General features: G+C 40.8%; 1 protein-coding gene across 1 annotated transcript in view; it reads right to left on the minus strand.

The window, feature by feature from the left end:
• Nucleotides 1–15,640, minus strand: part of LOC134421857 (VPS10 domain-containing receptor SorCS3-like) — a 267,518-nt gene that overhangs the window by 18,937 nt on the left and 232,941 nt on the right. Inside the window, exons 17-20 of the mRNA XM_063163236.1 lie at nt 12,431–12,544; nt 11,169–11,340; nt 6,843–7,029; nt 3,706–3,839 (exon numbers count right to left, since the gene is read on the minus strand). Of these exons, the coding sequence (XP_063019306.1) occupies nt 3,706–3,839; nt 6,843–7,029; nt 11,169–11,340; nt 12,431–12,544 (607 nt within the window). The remainder of the gene's footprint in view (nt 1–3,705; nt 3,840–6,842; nt 7,030–11,168; nt 11,341–12,430; nt 12,545–15,640) is intronic.

Here is a 15,640-nt window from a genome sequence, read left to right on the forward strand (position 1 = left end):
TATTTTAAGATTTGGATTAATTTCTCATTATCCTACTCTAATTTGATTGATAATAAATTGCACTAATATCATAAAGTCAAGGCTGTTTTGTTTTTTAAAAGTAATTAGTGGTGTTTCTCTGTCATTACTGTGACCTGATTTTGTTATTATTTTATGTATCCTGCCCATGTGAGGAGGGGAGTCATAGAGTGGCTTTAGTGGGCAGCTGGTGTCTAAACAGGGTCAACCCACCACAAGTGAAAATCAAGGGCCAGCCTTCACAGTGCCACTGATCTGACAGCTGGTCTACAGAAATAACTCCTTATTTAGAGAAACAACAAAAATGGAAACAGTGATACTAATCTCCATTGCAAAAGCACACAGAGGTCCAAGAGCACAGATAAAGCCATTATACCATTGCTGTTGTCCTTTCACTACACTTCCAGTTGGTTTTCAAAGGAAAACTTCCAAATTTCACCTTCCAGCTCTCACAGTTATCTCATCATGCTGCCAGCCTGACTGCACTTCACAACAGTGGTCACAAAACCATTTTCATAGTCAAATCAAAATTTCCACCTGCACAGGCCAGACTGGCAAACACATTTCTCTCTCTCTCTAGAACACCACCTTCCTTAGACCCCCTCATCCATGAGCTGAAAAAGCAGTAAAAAACAAAAAGTCTTATCACATGGCACACACAGTCCAAGGGCATCAGCTCGTGCCAGCCCTGCAGGCCTAGCTAACATTTACTGAGATATACACAGACCCTGGAGAAGCTGAATGGGCCTCTATCAAACTGCAGGGATATCAGCAATCCTCCTGGAGGTTACAGGTTGTAGTTCTGTGCAAAGGCAGATAAGAGGATACAGTCTGGCCTTTAAAATTACATTTTTTTCTTTTTGTATATGTGTATGCTGGACATTCCATTATCATGGATGATTTCACCTCCATCATGGAGTTTTAACATTCAGCCAACTCCTTAATTTTAATTCAAGAACCAAGACCTGGAAACTAACTCTAAATTAAATCAAGTAGTTTAAGGTTCATTTGCTCAAACCTATTAGACAGCTGGATACATCTATTAAACTGGACCTCTGTTAATCCAGGCAAATTGGCCTTTGGGCATACTGCAAAAATCAGTACAGTAGAAATTTAGTACAGGAGTTTCAGCAGGGTGGGAAGAGCAGTAGAGGAGTCTTAGCCAGGACTTTTGTGCCTAAGACAGCATTCTTCTGTGCCCCAGCACAGAGAGTGAGACTGCACAGTGACACAGACACATCTAGTTCTGCCTGGGATGGCTACAGGCTGAACAGGAAAAGAAGTTGCAATCCCTCAGCATGGATATAAAACATATAATCTAATAATACCAGTCACACTATTACACACCTCATCCTTTAATTCAGTGTCCCCATCTTTCACCTCTACACAGAACACCATAGTTTACTCATGAGTGGGCACAGAGAAGGACCTGACATGTACATTAAACATCCCAGGAGGAATTTTGATGTGATACAGACTGCTGTTCTGAAAAAAGGTGGCTGAAACAATTATGTCTATGTCCCTTGCCATACTTCTGTCAGAGTTGCAGTACATTCCATGAGGTAGCTGGAGATAATGCTTGCAAAGACTGAACAGTGCTCTGGGTCTGAGATTCAGACACAGGTAAGTGGCACCATGTTAACTCCTCGATATTTCAGCAATGAGTACCATCAAGCCAAGGTGTCAAAGGATCAGCTCCATGTTCAGCTATGTCCAAAGCACCCATCCCAAACACATCCACATCTGCTTGTACTCTGCTGCCAATGGGTCTGAGATTTAAACTAGAAGATGACACAGTTCCTATTTCCAACCCAGAAGCAAGCACTGTGAGAACTGCATGGAAATCTTCAGCAAACACCACTGCTTTGCATTACCTTTTCTAGATTGCTTTCTATTTCAAAAAATCTTTTTTAAGGCCCTGTTCACCATAAACTTCTATAGTAAGGACAAAAACAATGGCAGGAAAACTCTACGCCAGAGGGCTTAAGCAGATGATCAAGTTATCAATACCTAAATTATCTTTCATGTACTCTAATGGTTCTCTGTGTGTTTGGCTCAGTGTAAGCACTGAGCCAAACATAGCTGAACTGTGACATGATTGTGCATGCCTGTATCTCAATGCAGTATAAACTATGTGGAATTACCTGGTACTTGCAATGGACTGGATGTGCATATGTGGGTGGTTGCCATAGTTCAGCTAGGGCACAGCAACTTGCCAAGTTACAGTAAATGGCTTTTGCTCCTGAGTTCTTCCACTGTCTCAACTCTGCTTCCACAAAAATCAGCGAGTTCTTACAGTGAGCTTCCTAACTGGATGTAGAATCCCAGTAGAAGCAGCACTTACTGTTTTTATTTTGCCTCTATGACATTGTTGGCAGCTAGGGTAAGAGGTTAAAACTAAGCAGCTTTTCAAAGAGAAAACAAAATACTTGTGTATTACAGTGGCCTGATGAGGTCTTCAGGTGAGAGAAGGACGAGAATCTTGTTTGATGATCAGAAGGCTGGATTTATTGATATATGATATATAATACATTATGACTATACTAAAAAGAATACAGAGAGGAGTTGCAGAAGCTGCTAAGCTAAGAATAGAATAGAACAGAATCTAAAAACAAGAGAGTTCTCTGTCACTGTGTTCCAGAGAGCTTGCCCTGTGATTGGCCCTTAATTGTACACATGGAACATGAACCAATCACAGGTGCACCCTATTGCATCTCACAGCAGCTGATAATCATTGTTTACATTCTCTTTCTGGGGCCTCAGCTTCCCAGAAGATGAACAAGTCCCAAAGAAAGGATTTCTATGAAAAAATGTCTGCAACACTTGTGTGCCTATTTTTTATCTCAAGTTCCATATTTCATGTAAAATCCCTGTTTCTTTCTGCTGCAATCTCACCTCAGTGCACACCTTCAATTGCAAATGTAGACAGTGACATGACTGAAACTGCTTTTGTAAATAACAACAGAAACTACACTGTGAAATTAACAGCTGTACATTTCACAACTGTAAGAATGGAGAACAGTGCCTGTCTCACTGCTAAAGTCTACAATAAAAACTGTAGCTAATAGGCAATTCTGCTCTCTCCATTTGAAAGCATGATGCTAACCTGTATTTTCACTTATTTTAACTATTGCTGAAAAAGCTCATTATAATACATACAGTGACAATACACATCATTTGAAAATTCACTACAAAGAAGTCTCATCCCCCTCTCTAACATAGCCAGACTCTTCAGCTTGAAATTCTAGATACAGCTGTTTATCTGAACACCAAGAGCTTTAAAGTACTGTGTTGGAATCCAGCATTATGTACTGCACACTGGCACATAATGGAAACCCCCCGGTTATGTGAACACCAGCAGTTTTTAAACACTGTGTTGAAAGCCAGCATTATTCCACATATAGTTCAGTTAAGTTGCAAGTGAATGCTGGTAATAACAGTGGTCTTCACATCCCAGTAGGGCTGATAACAACCAGATGGAGAAAGTAATGGCTCCTAAGAACAACACAACACAGAAGGAAACAAATTCACAAAGGTTGAAGTTCAGATAATGACAACCCTCTTCAGCCAAGTTAAAAACTAAAACACAAAACAGAGAAAGGCAAGAAGTTTTTATTATGGCTGAGAGAGTTCCCTGACTGTTGTGACAAGCTCAGGAAGAAAAAATGAACCAAAGGGTGCCTGTACCTTGGTGCTGTTGCCAAACCACCAGAAGTAGGTAAGTGTGCCTGCCTGGCTGGGCCAAACTACTGCAGTAATGTTGACATCCTTATTTCTGATGGCAACAAAGGGAACACTCAGATGGACGTGCTCCACTGGACCTGTGGGAAGAGAGTTCATTATTAAAGGCTTTGAGTTAAATCCTCCCTGCACAGTTGTGAACAGCAAGGATCTTTCCTTTAAATAAATCAAAAGTCCTCTGTCAGCAGTGAAAGTCTAGCGACAGTCTATTTATATTTTAGAAATAAAAGAGAATTTCAGTAGTCAATGAAAACAGAAAAAGACAATCAGATTTAAAAACACTTTTCCCCCTACTATTATGCACATTTTCCATAGTGCTAATTTTCAGAGAGCGGCAGCACTGTGTTTAGAAGAATTTTTTTAAATGCATTTTGTAGAAAAACAATGAACTGGTTTTGCATTATGCAGTGAAATTGCTATTGAAAGCCAAAAGGGTAGGACACAAGAAAGGGATAGGACACAAGAAAGGGATAGGACACAAATGAGAAAGAAGGTTTTTTCTTGAAAATATAGCCACTGAGCTACTAAGATTTGTGGGAAAATCATTTTAGCCAAAATGGCTTAAATCTGGTTATATAAGAGTCATTTATAACTTGATTAAATAACCTAAACAGTTTTTTTAAAAGGTCTTCAAAATAAAAACTTATGATTTTGGAAATCCTTGGTATCTTTTTGATATAGGCCTGACCTTAGGAAGTCTTTGGGGAGTCAGTTGCCCCTGAAACTGAAAGAAAAACATCAGGAACCACTTGAAAGATGTGTGCATTGGCATAACAAAGCATGTAACTGTCAGAAGCACTTGATTCTGAAAGACTTAAAAAATAACAAAGTACCAATGCAAAGTTGTATCTAATAAATGCAAATGCCCAGAATAAATCCAGGGCATGAAGCCCTGAATTCAGAAGGCAGATCCTCTCTAGAAAAAACAACATGTGTAAAAAACACTGAGGTTTTGTTTGGTAGTTTGTTTAAAGCTTCTACTATCTCCATTGTGTTTCTTCTTGTTTATCATTTGGTTTTGCTGGTGCTGAATTTCAGCTGATAACTGCTGCCCATCAGACAGTGTTACTGTCTGGGCAGTACCTTTAAAACACAGCAAACTGACAGACTATCCCTGTGAGATGGAAAGGACAAAATAAGAAAAGTCATAATCTTTTCTTTTTTTGTTAGACATTCATTCTGGGAAGCAGGAAATTTGGTGATTTTAACTGAGACAATCCTCTTGTGTTACCTCTCAGCACAAAATGGAGACATTAATCAGTTCTCCATCTACTTGAATTACAAAGATTGTGGAAAGCAAGAGCTGTTCTTCTACCACTGGAACATAGAGCTCCAAGCACAAAAGGACCTTATTCTTGCTTTTGGCACCTTAAAATTTGATATTTTTTTTTCCCCTCTTTCCCAAGAGATCTCTATCAGCAAGTGACTCCTGAACTCTGACTGCAGGAAGTACTTTGGGTTTGCAAGAACAGCAGATTTCCCTAAATATTTTGTGACAGTGCATGTAAGAAGAAAAGCACTAATATCTTTGCTTCCTTTAAATTTCTAGTTAAGCTGCTTGTCAGCAGATTCCAGAAAGCTGAAAAGTTAACTGGCTGCTAATAAAGCTGCAGGGTAGAAAATTAATGTTGCTTGAGGCCAAGGAGCCTTTTCCTCTCTTTTTTTTTAGCACAGGATCCTAGTGCCAGAGTGATTGTGTAGTAAGAATGATTCTCAGGCATATTTTTCTGTACTTTTGGACTTCAAGGTCAAACCTCTTACACTGACCAGTACTTCCAAATATATTAAAATTTTTCTGAGGTGTCATTTTATTTCAGCATTATCATGAATGTAAATCCTTGCAAAATATTTCCCCAGAGATAATGATAATAAATTGGCTACCTAAGAATGCCATAAAAGTCAAAGGAGAGATTTGAAAGGTTGATGTAAAAAAGGGTGGAGCAGCAAAAGCAGGCCAAAGAATTGTTCCTTGTTGCATTGTGCTTAAAAATCCTCACCAAGAAAAAGTAGTTCCTTTGAGAAAAATCAGATAACCCATACAAATCTGGTTGTTATTACCAGGTAACCATCACTTTTGTCAGCTAATGGCCCAAGGTGAAGGAAAAAACAGTTAATGCTCTAATAACAGGTTGTTAAGTGCACCCATGATTGACTTTGAGGGAATTATGAGCATAATAAAAGCTTCAAGGAACATTTATTCCTTCCTACAGGGAGCTGGAAATTAAAATGGAGAAAAAGTTCTTGAGTTTTGGAAATTTCTAATGTGCTTCCTTTCAGCAGAAAAGCTCAAGCAAAAGGCAGGATGTAAGACATTCTGACAGGTAAAGAGGGGAAGCAGACAAGGCTATGATCACCATTAGGGGCAAAATTGATGGGGTGCAGCTGAACACAGAAGATTTAATAGTCTAAGAGTAGATCAAAGAACTGGGCTCTTTTTGGTCTCATCCTACATTCCACACTCTCTGCTCTCTCCTGTGGCTTTGGGAAGTTAACTCAGAGCTCTATATTTGAGTTTTCTCATGTGTCAGCTCGAGAGAAATTGCATTGATCTACCAAACAGGACAGAAACATCAGGGATGCGTGTCAAACACATGAAATGTGAAGAGCAGCACATTAGTCCTCAGTACATTCATATCTCAGGAAGCACGCTCAGCATAATGCTTCTCTTTCATTAAATTAGCACTGTAAATGCTGAAATTCTGAATAAGTGACTCAAAATTTAGTAGTTTAATCTAATCCTCTTGGAATGAGACATGTATTGAAAATAGATATCTAGACTCTGTTTCATATGCTGCTTGGTCTCCGAGCCTTTCAGAAAACCCAACAGACATTTTCAACCTTTTCTCCATAACTCTCAGAACTGCAAATATACTTGTTTTAAAAAAATCCTTCCCTTTCCCTTCATTCAATAAAAGCTATTTAACAAGTTAGAGGAGTGCCTAGAAGCCCAAGCCTTTGGAAGAGCATGAGCTGCACACTTGGGTCTGTGGGTTTGCATCTATTCTTGGGCTCCATTGAAGCTGCAGGGACTTCGAGGGACGTCAGAGTTTGGCCCAAGGAATCTGGCAGGTGGAAGTACTCACAGACCACGTGCAGGAACAGGACAGCAGTGTCTGAGCCCAGGCTGTTCTCTGCAAACGCCGTCACCTGGAAGATTCCAGCACTCTTGTACACGTGCCGGATGCCGTCCTCCACGGGGCTGAAATTGGCATAGGACACTGCAATGCCATCTCCAAAATCAAGCTGGATGTTTGTCCTTTGGAGATCGCCCTGCAACAGAGAAGGCTGGAGTAGGAAACTGGACTGATATAAAAGGATTTATATTGCCCTCCATCCCACTTGCACAGATATAAAGGAGTAACCTCTGAAAAAAAGCCGAGCTTTGTTCTGTCATTCCCCAAGGTGGCCAGACACAGACAGCAAAAGACCAACACCTCATCCTAAGGCAGCTAAAACAGGTGACTAGAATCATCTCTTGCAAATATCCTCCCCTGATTATACAGCGTTTAGAAGACCAGTTTCAGCTAGACATGAAGCTTCAGGATGGCTGAATTTATGCAGGTTGAGTCCCATGTTGAGGACTGACAGATTTTTTTTGTCTAATGTCAGTCAACACAGAGACAGGGCCTGGATACACAGGAGAATGAAGCAGATGATGAGAAAATCTCTTCTAGGACTACTGTCAATGACAGTTATTAAATGAAGGAGGGAAAAACAGACAAGAAATTCCAGCACCACAGCTATTGTCTGGGGACAGAAGTTGCACTATTTTAGTTTAAATCATGCTTTAAATCACTGTAGTTGAACTGTAGAAGTGTCTGTTATTTCAGTTTCTTGGAGCCTTATTTTATACTTGCCCCAGCTGACTAATGTAACACAAAAAAAAGGCTAATTTCAACAAAGCTAAAGCCCACTGCAGTGATTTCACTAAACTGAAATAAAACTACAACTCAGATTAAATCTCTGTAGTTTTAGCTTTCTGCATATATATAAGATGTGTTGTGCCAAGTAATTTCCTTTCATCAAAGATCTGCACTGTATTCACTGGGGGTGAAGAAGATATCACTATATTTTGGAGATATTCCTAGCCCTGAAGGGCTGAAGTCAATCCCTACATATATTGAGGATGTGATCTGAAAGTTTAAAAACAAAAATTAAAATCTCTGCTCTTAAATTTACCTTTTTTTAATGGGAAATTCAGAAATATTTTACAGTTGTCTCATAAACCCCATTATAGCTGTAAATGCACAGGGAGAACATACAAGAAGCCAGACCACAATGAAGCAGGTCCCATGTGTAGAAAATCAGGACCTTAGCAGCCCCCATTGAATTTATCCTCCTCATAGACTATACCTGCATGAAGAATCAGAGTGCAGGAAGGGTATTTTTCAGATGTCATTTTACTTTGAGTATATACTTGGGCTCTTCAGACACTCACATAGTCAGGATTATTGCATGTCGTTTTTGAAATATGGGTATTTGATTATATATGTTAGCTCTCTCTTCCTCCTTGCTCCATTATTCCCCTGCCAGGGAGCCAGGGGAGTTTTGGCTATTGACTTGATCAGGGCACTGTTTTCACCTCTGCCCCACTTGGACATTAAAACTTCAGTATAAACCAAAGAGCAATCAGAAAGGACTAAAATGGTGGTGACACTAAAACGTACCTATTATATTGAGTAGTCAATAACATGCTTTAGACAGAGAGTTTTTAAAGTCACTCTAAAAAAGTCTCTAGCAGGAGCAAAATGACACTCTTGAGATATTCAGTTATTTGATAGAAAGGCTCCCACAGCTTGTTAAACCTTTCAAAACCACTTCTCAAGGGAATGCACTAAGACCCCAAGTCCATCTCATATGGAAGATACTGAACAGAGGATAAAAATTTGATCTGGGCTGGATTCATCACTGATGACCTCAGGCTGAAATCTCTTTCACCAACCATGGCAGCTCATCTCCCTTGCCTGGCAATTCTCTTTTCTACTTCTTTCTTGCCTCTCCAATATGATTCTATCTGAAATGAGACCGTTTCACGCAGAGAAGCAGGAACAGATTTGTCATGACTAAACAGTGGCAGATGATCTTTTCACCCAATTATGAGCTGGGTCTTCATTGTAAAGGCTGCCCATCACACTAATCATGTTTTCTTTCTCCTCTCCATACCTCTGTATCCAGTATATAAAATACTAAACCAAGAATGTTAGTCCCACGCAGAGATGACAGATATTCTGGAGTTTATAAATATAAATGGAAATAGAAGGGAAATGAAGGCATTTCAAAAGGAAATAGAAATCATTGCTATCCATTTATATTCAAGAGGCGTGTTTTTTTGCTTTAAGGCCCATAAATAACAGAAAGGGAACAAGGCTGTCACCAAGATTGGCTCTGAGTATGGAAATCAGTGAACAGATGTGGTCAAGAACACAACTCCACAACAGCTATTTGGCAGTCTAGTATTTCTTTGTGATCAAAATCAAACTCAGATTTAAAAAGACTAAAAAGGTTATCTCCTCATGTTCCCTTGCATGTATACAGTCCAAATCTCAGTCCAGCCCCATATTTCTGAAAACACAGAAAAGCCATCAGTCATTCTGCATTTATTTGTCTGTAGTCATCGCCACACATGTATTTTGAATATCATTGTAAAGAATCCTATTGAAGTTAATTCTATAAATCCTGAGAAATTAAGGTTTTGATTAACTATTATGAAGTCTTCATTTACCACTGAATACCTCTAAAGATCAGTCACCTCCATATATTGAGGGTGTGCACTAGAAGGCAGGAAAGGGCTGGTGGCTGATCAGGGTGAGTCTGACACAGCTGAATGGACACCACACAGATGCACCCACAGGAGGGCTGGTCAGGCTGCTCTCTGGCTCAGAAGGGAAGTGTAAACATATGTGCTAAACTACCACCAGTAAAGAGACTGACCAGAAAAGGTGGAGAAAGCCAGGAATGAATCTGTATGGCAGCAAGGTAAGTAATAATTAAGACCTCTACAGAAATTATTTCTTCCAAGTCATAAAGAAATCCTTGGTCACAATTCTTCTCAGGTTCACACTAAAAGACTGGAATAGCTTTGTCCAAAATCTCAATGTTCCTTTTATTTTCTTCTTGAAATTCTATTATTTTATGAAACAAACTCAACACACAACTTTCTGTGGAATAAACAGTTCATCTACAGAGACATATTCCAAAGAGCCTCTTCCTTTAGATAAAAACAAAAAAGGTTGTTTCAATGAAATGTTTTTCTAACTACCATTATTTCTCAACAACAGACATAAGAGTGAACGCCTTCACATATTTATTCAGCTGCCTCTTCAATCTCTAAATCCTTGCAAAGATTCCACTCTTCAGCTACCTTGACTGCTGCCTTATTCCCCATCTGTTTATCATTCTTCATATGCAGCAGTTCTGCTTGAGTTCCTTAATAAATTACCAGTTGACTCCTAATTTTTAGATTATATCTGTTCTTTTCTGAACTCCCACTCATAGTGTCTACACAAATTGTCTAACCATGTCAAGTCTGCAGAATAGAAAAGAAGCAGCAAGCAGACAAAAAATCCCTCTTGTATAAAAGCAGAGCATGCATGAACCCCTGAGGAAGTAGTAAAGAGGCCCTGTCAGATTAGTGTGGTCCCACTGAAATACTTAGCTACTATATGAGAATTTAATCTAGTGTGAGAATGTGTCTGTGTGTGGGTGGTCTGCCTCAGCTGTCTCCAGGTACTGCTCCAAAATAACATACACAGGGCAGAAAATGTGACAAAAACCAGCACCACCTCAGTCCCTGGCCAGAAGAGCCTCAACTTTTTGATGCTTTTGGCAGCAGCATGGCCTGGTGTCACTTATGCTACTGCTGGCTACAGAGGGAACTGTTCCAATAGATAACTACAATAGATAAGGGCTGGGGCTAGAGCTGCTTTGAGGAGAATCAATTCCTACTGCAAAATAACAATGTCCCTCATTGCTCCCCATGAGAACATGTTCCCCACTGCTCCTAACCTTTCCCAGAAAAGCTGAAGTTAAAGCTTGGCATCCAGATACAGAATTTTGGATCACAGAAACACCACTTCTGTCTCATAAACTCCATAAACTGCAGTTTACTGGAGGCAGCAAGAAGTGAGTGGGGAAATAAATTTTTTGACCACATCTATCTTTCTTCAGAATTATCATCACTGATAGACAAGATAAGCAAACACCTTTGGTGTGAACCAATATGACCTGCTTGTATGTGTCACTACAGCCTTCAATTCTCTTGAATTCCTTAAGTCTCGTAAATCTCAGGACCATTCACCATTTCATGATTCCCCCTTGATTACTATTTTCCTCTCAGCAGCTTGAAAAGCAAAGGAAAAGAATGCCAGTCCTGTCACACAGAGAAAGGTTTACTGAGACCACTAACACACCTCTTCCATGAGGATGATGAAGGTGGCGTTGTGCCCCTGCTCCATGACCAGCTTCCCATCAGAGGTGAGGATGTGCAATCCCCGAGGTGCTTTTCCAGGGCATTTCTCCATCTTGGCCATGTACTTCTCTCTCAAGCCATCTGTGCAGTTGTTAGACACAATCCTGCGGTACCTGGGGAACAGGAACAAAGGACATTGGGCTCAGACAGTGGTGGAAAAGTTCCTTTGTTCTGTTTTTGTTTTGTCCCTCCACATTAATGCATGGTTTTTTCAAAGGTTAACTACCTGCACGATCCCCTCACTAAAAGGAAGGCTCAAAGAAATTTAATGTTCTGTTAAGTAGGAGAAAGCCAAACCAATCACAGTTGAACCTTCTCCAGAGATTCCCAGCAGCATCACTGAGAAGAGACACATTATGGAGGTGAATCACTCTGCCTTACTAAAAGGCAGAGAATTCCTCCAACCCAAAGCCTGCAGGAGTGCATCCTGCATCCCAGCTTTTTAATGATACCATTTATTAGGTCTTGTCTGCCTCTATTGGACTAGAGGGCACTTGAAAAAATATGTCAAGGGCTTTGAGCAGTTCAGCTTTAAAATGATTTGAGGTATGGGTTTTTCTCCTGGCTCTTCTTGGAAGATGTTGGCTAAACAGCAAAACTCAAGTCTCACAGCATTTCCTGCGTGATAGTAGAACATTTGCAAATTGATGCTGCCATAATAAACCAACACTTGCCATCTGTTCTGGGTTAGACCAGGAGAAACCAGCTCATGAAGCTTGTCTGAAATGCAAGGCATTGTATGTACAAAGTGAAAATGGCAGAGGAAGAAAACATAAAAGAGACTAAAAATTGCTCATTTGAGCCTTCCTAGAAGCTGATATAAATAGAAGCGGTAAGATAGTAAGAGGTTCAATAAAATACAATGTGAAATACCTCAAACCTATCCTTTTAAATGTTCAGCTGTCTCTCAGGCAGACCTTTTTGATTTGTGTTTTAATTTTGCAACAAAGGGGAGCTCCAAGTCTAGGCTCCAGGGATCACACATCACTTGATAGCAATGCAATATCTATGTGTCACTTATGCTAACGTGCTTCTCCCTCTCTCTGAGGAACAAGGCAATTTTCCATACAGATGCTGTTGCAAACACCACCTGATGGATAAGACTGAAAAAGACCATAATGGGATGCAGAGAAAAAAAGAACTATCCAGGTTCTCTTGTCTGCTGCAGTCACCAAAACCAGACAGATTGCAAGATGCACTTACCCAGTGCTGTTCCAGTAGTTCTGTCCAACGTTGCAATCCTTGGACAGGGAGGATGGGCTGAACCAGAAGGCTGGGATGCACTGGTTGTTGCTGTGCCTCTCATATCCATAGTCACTGTGGAGAGAAGTCATGAATCCACCACTGTAGCCTCCACTAGAGTTAGCCCAGAGTTTTAGGTGATGTCCCCAGAGCAGGTGTGTGTTGGTGGTTCTTTGCTGGGATGGCACAACATCATGGATTGGGCTCATCCAGAGACAAAGCGCTGGACTGGTATGAGATGCAGGAACACAATTCACTGAGGGCATTTGATCCCCACAGCAGCAGAACTACCAAACTTGCAGAGCACTGCAGGACTTGTGCTTCATTTGGCAACAAAACATGACAGAGATTCAGAAAGAGTATTGTATTGTTTGTTTCTATTTCTATCAATCTCTGACTTAAATGTCACTTTTTGGGTTCTTTTGGTTTGTTTGTTTGTTTTTTTCAGCCTTTGCTTTTAGAATGAACCAGGCTAATTCTAAGATCTAATGTCACTTTTTCACAACAGTGGCTAGGAATATAAACACTAGGACCACTTCCTGAGCAACTAGCCACAGTATGTATATTTATGTATGTTAATAGACTCCCTGGCTAAGCTGTGACTTGCCCAAGAGGAAAAAAACCAGCTGATGTTTTTCCAACACTAAACTAAAACACAACCAGCTTTGTAGTCTAAAGATTACATGGTATTGTGTCCCACAGGGAAGGCAATCCAGGGTATTGATTCTTCCTTGGACCACCTAAGAATGGAATTGTACACAACCACATCCAAAACTTCTTTTTACAGCTGCCTTTGTGTGCCAATACAATGATGAAGAAATAGGATTAATCCAAAGCTTTCCATAAGTTTTAATAGGGTCTGGATCAGGTTTCAATGTGTAGTCTTTATTGACAGGCTGGATTCAAAGGACGAATAAAAAGAGATTCTGGATTTTTGCCTGCAGCAAGTTAACAAATGCCAACATGCTAAATCTCTGTGAAAACACAGACACTACAGAAAGCACTGTCTTGAAAGAATTCTCTACCCTTTAGGACACTCTGAGTTTTATCCTTCCCCTGTTCAGAGCCTGAACTGACAACAGAAAGTCTCTAGGAAGAGCTTTGGTGAGACAAAATTGTGCTATGTCCCCAATGGCCCAGGCTGCTACTGTTCTTTTTTGGAGGGCAAAAATTTTGTGAGCTACTTTAAATGGCTTGGAGATTCCCTAATGCTCTTTCTCTCAACACTCAATTTAATCATTCTCAGTGGGTCCGACCTGCACAGTCGAAAATGCCTGGCAGGGACTTTGTAATTAAAAATATTCAGGAGAAGCTGTACTTTGCCCCAAAGAAGAAAAGAGCTGCATAAATATTTAATAAAATTAAAGACAACATTGCTGTGTGCCCTCAAGGTTCTGTGCTTGTTCATTAACTTCTGGTAAATGTATATTAAAACCTCACATGCTGCCCACCTTCCCTCTCACAAGCCCCAGGGTTTGCATAAGTTAAGGAAATAATCAAGTCCAGCTGCTGTGCTGTCTTTCTCAGGAAACCTATCTTGACAGAGTAAATAAAGAAGCAGGAGGAGGGAAAAGAAGGCTCAGTGAGCACTTTAATATCACTTATGAGCTCCTTCTGCCATTCTCTCTGTTAGAGAAAGGCCAGAATTTGCTTCTGGAAATGACTGCAAGGGTTGGCAGGAGTCACCCCTGATCCTGACTCATATGGATTTTTTGAACTGGGGCATAATCATGATTTATGCCCCTGCATTTTAGATCAGCTTTTTATCTAACTGCAGGGAACAGCTCTGCGGCCATGAGGCAGACAGGGGCAAGGGCACTGTGACCAAATGGGAGGGAGCACAGCCCCCACAGTGTGTGCTGAAGGGCTCCTGCAGCTTTTTGTCCTATCCCCACAGCCCTCAAAGGCAGGTGTCATCACAGCAAGTGGCACGGGGTGCTCCAAGCCCAGAACCAGCTCCAAACCTTCTTTCTGAGGAAGCAGAGGGCCCATCTGGCAGCATTTGCTGGTCACTGCACTCACACAGTCCTGGCTGCTGGCCCTCCTCCTTTCCCTGACACCCACAGGACCTGCCCAGTTCAACCCAAGGCACAGACCAGTCAGAGCTTTCAAGAACTGGCAACTGGGAGCCCAGGCAGAGGAGGCTGAGTGGACATTTTTCCTTGAAAGGGAAAGAGTTTTTCCTTGAAAGAGCATCAAGTGAAAGTAGGAGCGGTCCTTTCACCTATCCTGTCACCTCTCAGTGAGCAGAGAAAAGGCACTTGTCAGCATCTCCCCTTCTCATACTGACATCCCAAGGGAGGCAGATGAATCTAGAATATATTCTGGAATAACCTGTATCTTGCAACTGAGTAAGCAAGTGTTTCATCCTTTAGAAATCACAAATCAGAGCACAAGATCACCCTTCCTCTCTGAAAAATCACTTTTAAAATGATCAAGTTCAGTGCCCCACTTGCAGCACTGCCAGTATTTTCCTCAAATGGACTGTCTCACACATTGTTCCAGTCAGCCCTGCTGAGTAGCGTCAAAATTCACCATAAAGTTTCTTCTGATTCTCCATCACCAGCTGTAACAATTTTGCAACTGGAAGCTAGTTAACAATTCTGTTGGCAGTGCAGGCTCTGAAACGAAAGCCAGCTTGTTGTCCTCTAATTGCATTTCCTCTGCAGGACTGACAAGTTTAACAGCAATACCCTCTCATATTAGGGGGAAAGTTAATCAAAAATGATACTGAATGCTTGTAAGGAATCTGTCATGTGATTGAAAAGGTGCATTCTGATGCAGACCCTTTTCAAGGCAGCATTTAAGGCCCATTTAGCTGCCACAGCTTTTCACTTACAGCTTGGAAAAGACAAACTTCCCTGCGAAAATATAAAGCAGGTGAGGAAAAGACAGTGTAAGGGAAAAAAAACCAAAACCAAACAAATTCATTAGCATCTGTGGAGACTGGTGCTGGATTCACCCCAGAGGCCTATGCCAATGCCAAGGGCAGATACTGCAAAGCAAGGCAGGTCATCCTGCAAGTTCCCATCATGAGAACAAAGGGGAAAGATCTCATGAGTAAAGATATGGAGTCTCAGATGTAATCTTGACATGAGGAACAAATTAAATACCCTCCAGATCAGATTAAAATTTCTGTTCTAAATCCCCAACTCACTCTTAAAGACAAAC

This window comes from Melospiza melodia, chromosome 9, assembly GCF_035770615.1.
Source record: "Melospiza melodia melodia isolate bMelMel2 chromosome 9, bMelMel2.pri, whole genome shotgun sequence".
Lineage (NCBI taxonomy): Eukaryota > Metazoa > Chordata > Aves > Passeriformes > Passerellidae > Melospiza > Melospiza melodia.